The sequence below is a fragment of the Onychostruthus taczanowskii genome, unplaced genomic scaffold (assembly GCF_017590055.1).
Source record: "Onychostruthus taczanowskii isolate IOZ18803 unplaced genomic scaffold, ASM1759005v1 scaffold338, whole genome shotgun sequence".
NCBI lineage: Eukaryota > Metazoa > Chordata > Aves > Passeriformes > Passeridae > Onychostruthus > Onychostruthus taczanowskii.
The window spans coordinates 57874-63362 of record NW_024500772.1 but is presented as its reverse complement, the minus strand read 5'-3'; the positions used below and the strand labels follow the sequence as shown (position 1 = coordinate 63362).

Here is a 5489-nt window from a genome sequence, read left to right as displayed (position 1 = left end):
CTGAACCCACCTGTGCCCCCTGAACCCACCTGTGTCCCCCTGAACCCATCTGTGTCTGCCTGTACCCGGCTATGTCCACCTGTGCCCCCAGACCCCAGCTGTGCCCAGCTGCACATAGCTGTACTGTGCCCACCAGTTCCCACCTCTGCCCACCTCTGCCCACCTATGCCGATCTGTGCCCACCTGTGCCCACCTCTGCCCACCTGTGCCCACCTCTGCCCACCTGTGCCCACCTGTGCCCACCTATGCCAATCTGTGCCCACCTGTGCCACCTGTAACCCCCTGTACACATCTGTGCCCACCTGTGCCCAACTCAATGCCTCTCTGGTGACCTCTCAGTGCCCCCAGCCCCAGAGAATCCCCAGGTGCCCCAGTTGCCCCAGGTGTGCCCAGGTGCCCCAGGTGTGCCCAGGTGCCCCAGGGGTGCCCACCTCGATGGCCCTCTGGTAGATGGGGCGCGTGTGGGTGACCCCGAAGAGCTCGGCGGCGCGGCGGATGTAGATGTGGAACATGTCGCGCTGCTGCTCCGGGGGCACGGCCCGCGTGCCGCGCTCGTACACCGCCATGGCCCGGCGCGCCAGCCCAAACTGCTCCTCCAGGCGGGCGTACAGCAGGTAGATGGCTGGGGACAGAGGGACAGGGACACGGGGACAGGGACAGGGACACGGGGACATGGGGACACGGGGACAGAGGGACAGGGACACGGGGACATGGGAACAGGGACACAGGGACAGGGACACGGGGACATGGGGACAGAGGGACAGGGACACGGGGACATGGGGACAGAGGGGACAGAGACACGGGGACAGGGACATGGGGACAGAGGGGTCAGGGACACGGAGACATGGGGACATGGGGACAGAGGGGACAGGGACATGGGGACAGGGACAGGGACACGGGGACATGGGGACATGGGGACATGGAGACAGAGGGGACAGAGACATGGGGACACGGGGACAGGGACACAGGGACAGGGAGGGATAGGGACAGCCAGGGGACAGGAATGGGACAGACAGGGACAGGAGGGGACAGAGACATGGGACAGGGACAGAAACAGGGACAGAGACAGGACAGGGACAGATGGGAACAGGGACATGGGGACAGTGAGGGGACAGGGAGGACACAGGGGACAGTGGGGACAGAGGGACACGGGTGAAAGACAAGGGACACGGGGGACAGAGGGGACAGAGGGGAGAGCAGGGACACGGGGGACAGAGAGGGGACAGTGGGGACAGAAGGAACACGGGGACACAGGGAACAGAGAGGGGACAGGGACAGCCAGAACAGTGAGGGGACACAGGGACAGCCAGGGACAGCCAGGGGACACCAGGGACAGTGAGGGGACGAAGGGACATGGACAGACAAGGACAGGCAGGGGACAGGGACAGCCGGGGGACACGGCCAAGCACGGGGACATGGGGACACGGGGACAGAGGGGACAGGGACATGGGGACACGGGGACAGGGACACAGGGACACGGGGACAGGGACACGGGGACGGAGGGGACACGGGGACGGAGGGGACAGGGTTACGGGGACAGGGACATGGGGATGGGGACACGGGGACAGACAGGGGACAGACAGGGGACACGGGGACAGGGACACAGGGACAGGGAGGGATAGGGACAGCCAGGGGACAGGAATGGGACAGACAGGGACAGGAGGGGACAGAGACATGGGACAGGGACAGAAACAGGGACAGAGACAGGACAGGGACAGATGGGAACAGGGACATGGGGACAGTGAGGGGACAGGGAGAAGGCAGGGTGAGGGACAGCCAAGGGACAGGGACACGGTGAGAGGACAGGGACACAGAGGGGACAGGGACAACCAGGGGACATTGAGGGGACAGTAAGCACGCTCGTAGGCCTGTGGGGAGGGGACAGTGAGAGGACAGACAGGAACATCTTGGCGTGCTGGGGGGGACACCCGTCCAGCGCCTGCTCGAAGAGGTCCCGGGCGCGCTCCAGCTTCCGCCCGCCGTACCGGGCTACGAACTTGGACAGGTACGTGAGCCACAGGTCCCCATGGGGACACCACCGGAACAGCGCGATGCCACGCTCGTAGGCCTGCGGGGACACTGGGGACACTGGGGACACGGGGAATTGGAGGACACAGAGTCACCACCGCAACAGTGAGATACCATGCTTGTAGGCCTGCAGGGACATTGGGGACACTGGGGACATTGGCACGGCAGTGTCACCACTGGGACAGCGCGATGCCACGCCTGTGGACAGAGGGACTGGGGACACCCAGAGGGGTTGGGGACACCCCAGGAGGGAGATGGGGACACCCCAGTGACCCTGTGGCTCAGAAGAGTGTCCCCAGGTGTCCCAGGTGCCCTCAGGTGTCCCCAGTGTCACCATGAAGCTGTCCCAGCTGTCCCTGCAGTGTCTCCAGTGTCCCTGCAGTGTCCCCAGCTGTCCCTGCAGTGTCCCCGCAGTGTCCCCAGTGTCCCCTCAGTGTCCCCAGCTGTCCCTGCAGTGTCCCCAGTGTGTCCCCAGTGTCCCTGCAGTGTCCCCAGCTGTCCCTGCAGTGTCCCTGCAGTGTCCCCAGCTGTCCCTGCAGTGTCCCCAGTGTCCCCAGCTGTCCCTGCAGTGTCCCCGCAGTGTCCCCAGTGTCACCTTGAAGTTGTCCCCAGTGTCCCCCCAGTGTCCCCAGCTGTCCCTGCAGTGTCCCCGCAGTGTCCCCAGTGTCACCTTGAAGCTGTCCCCAGTGTCCCTGCAGTCCCCCCAGTGTCCCCAGCTGTCCCTGCAGTGTCCCCGCAGTGTCCCCAGTGTCACCTTGAAGCTGTCCTCGAAGCGGCCGTGCTCCTCCAGCAGCAGTGCGTAGTTGATGACGATCTGGGGGGTGGCGATGCGCAGGTCCAGGATGCGCTCGTACACACTGCGCGTGGACTGGGGACACGGGGACATGGGGACAGGGGCCACGGACAGGGGCAGGGGGACATGGGGACAGGGGCCACGGACAGGGGCAGGGGGACAGGGACAGGGGGGCACGGACAGGGACAGAGGGACAGGGACAGGGACACAGACAGGGACATGACATGGGGACACCAGGGGGATAGAGAGGGACATGGGGACACCAGGGGGACAAGGAGACAGGGATGAGGACATGGGGACAGTGACAAAGGGGACAAGGACATAGGGACAGGGAAACAGGGACAGGGACACAGGGGACATGGGGGACAGAAAGGGACATGGGGACACCAGGGGGATGAGGACATGGGGACAGGGACATGGACATGGACAGAGGAACAGGGACACAGGGACAGGGATGGGGACAGGGACATGGGGATAGGGGGACAGCAGGGGGACATAGGGACAGAGGGGACAGGGCAGAGGAGCAGGGACAGGGACATGGGTGACAATGATGGGGACAGGGTTAGAGGGGACATCGGGAACAGACGGGACAAGGACATAGGGACAGGGAAACAGGGACAGGGACACAGGGGACATGGGGGACAGAAAGGGACATGGGGACACCAGGGGGATGAGGACATGGGGACAGGGACATGGACATGGACAGAGGAACAGGGACACAGGGACAGGGATGGGGACAGGGACATGGGGATATGGGGACAGGGGGACACAGGGACAAAGGGGACATGGGGACAGGGACACGGGGACAGGGGGACATAGGGACATAGGAACATGAGGACAGGAGGACATGGGGACAGAGACAGGGAACGTGGGGACACAGGACATGGGGACAGGGGGACACCAGGGGGACATAGGGACAGAGGGGACAGGGCAGAGGAGCAGGGACAGGGACATGGGTGACAATGATGGGGACAGGGTTAGAGGGGACATCGGGAACAGACGGGACACGGACAGGGACATGGGAACATGGGGACAGGGATATGGGGACAGGGGACACGGATGGGGACAGAGGGGACAAGGACACAGAGAGGGACAGGGGAGAAGGACAGGGACAGAGGGGACAGGGAACAATGGACATAGGGGCAGGGACACAGAGACAGGGGGACAGTGACAGGGGACACGGATGGGGACACAGGAGACAGGGACAGGGGACAGCAGGGTCACAGCCATGCCCATCCCCCCCCCCAGACACGGGGACACAGCGGTGTCTGTGGGGGGATGGGCACACACGTCCCCACACCCACCCCACACCCAGCCCAGTGTCCCCAGGTGTCCCCTGAGGCCACCCAGGTGTCCCCCACACCCAGCCCAGTGTCCCCAGGTGTCCCCCACACCCAGCCCAGCGTGCCCCATGCCCATTCCAATGTCCCCAGGTGTCCCCCATGTCCACCCCAATGTCCCCAGGTGTCCCCAGGTGTGGACACGGGGACACAGCAGTGTCTGTGGGGGGATGGGCACACATGTCCCCACAGCCACCCCACACCCAGCAGTGTCCCCAGGTGTCCCCTGAGGCCACCCAGGTGTCCCCCACACCCGGCAGTGTCCCCAGGTGTCCCCTGAGGCCACCCAGGTGTCCCCCACACCCAGCCCAGCGTGCCCCTGCCCATTCCAATGTCCCCCAGGTGTCCCCCATGTCCACCCCAATGTCCCCAGGTGTCCCCCAGGTGTCTCCCACATTAACCCTGGTGTGTCCCCAGGTGTGTCCCCATGTCCACAGGTGTGTCCCCATGTCCCCCAGGTGTGTGCCCCTGTCCCCAGCTGTCCCCAGGTGTGCTCTCCCCAGCTGTGTCCCCCGGTGTGTCCCCATGTGCCCAGGTGTGTCCCCATGTCCCCATGTCCCCCAGGTGCCCACCTGGAAGGTGCCCAGGCTCTCCTCCAGGTCGGCCAGCATGGACCACACGCGCAGCGATTTGTAGAGCCGGTTCTGCACCGGCTCCGAGCTGTCGAAGTACTCGGCGCGGCGCGCGGGGAGAGCCGTGGCTTTCTGGGGAAAAACGGGGAGAACAAACGGGGAGAACAAACAGGGAGAACGGGAAAGGGGGCAGGAAACGGGGAGAAAGGGGGAAAACAGGGGAAAATGGGGGGAAAAACAGGGAAAAAGGGGAAAACCAGGGAGAATTGGGGGGGGGAAAGGGAAAAATGGGGGGAAAAAACAGGGGGAAAAAAGAGGGAAAAATGGGGGAAAAGAGGGGAAAAAGGGGAAAAAACACGGAGAAATAGGGAGAAATGGGGGGGAAAAGAGGGAGAAATGGGGGAAGGAGAAAGAGGGAGGAGGGGGGGGGAAAAGAGGGAGAAAGGGGGGGAGAAAATGGGGAAAAGGGGAAAAAAAGGGAAAAAACAGGTGGAAATGGGAGGAAAAGAGGGGAAAAAGGGGAAAATAGAGGGGAAAATAGGGAGAATTGGGGGGGAAAGAGGGAGAAATGGGGGGGAGAAAATGGGGAAAAGGGGAAAAAAAGGGAAAAAACAGGTGGAAATGGGAGGAAAAGAGGGGAAAATAGAGGGGAAAATAGAGGGGAAAATAGGGAGAAATGGGGGGGAAAGAGGGAGAAATGGGGGGGAGAAAATGGGGAAAAGGGGAAAAAAAAGGGAAAAAACAGGTGGAAATGGG

At 63.2% G+C, this 5489-nt stretch overlaps 1 protein-coding gene across 1 annotated transcript in view; it reads right to left on the bottom strand.

The window, feature by feature from the left end:
* Window positions 1-5489, bottom strand: part of XAB2 (XPA binding protein 2) — a gene marked incomplete at its 3' end in the record, with an annotated part of 28038 nt that overhangs the window by 7154 nt on the left and 15395 nt on the right. Inside the window, exons 10-13 of the mRNA XM_041410777.1 lie at window positions 4734-4865; window positions 2783-2896; window positions 1906-2068; window positions 432-622 (exon numbers count right to left, since the gene is read on the bottom strand). Of these exons, the coding sequence (XP_041266711.1) occupies window positions 432-622; window positions 1906-2068; window positions 2783-2896; window positions 4734-4865 (600 nt within the window). The remainder of the gene's footprint in view (window positions 1-431; window positions 623-1905; window positions 2069-2782; window positions 2897-4733; window positions 4866-5489) is intronic.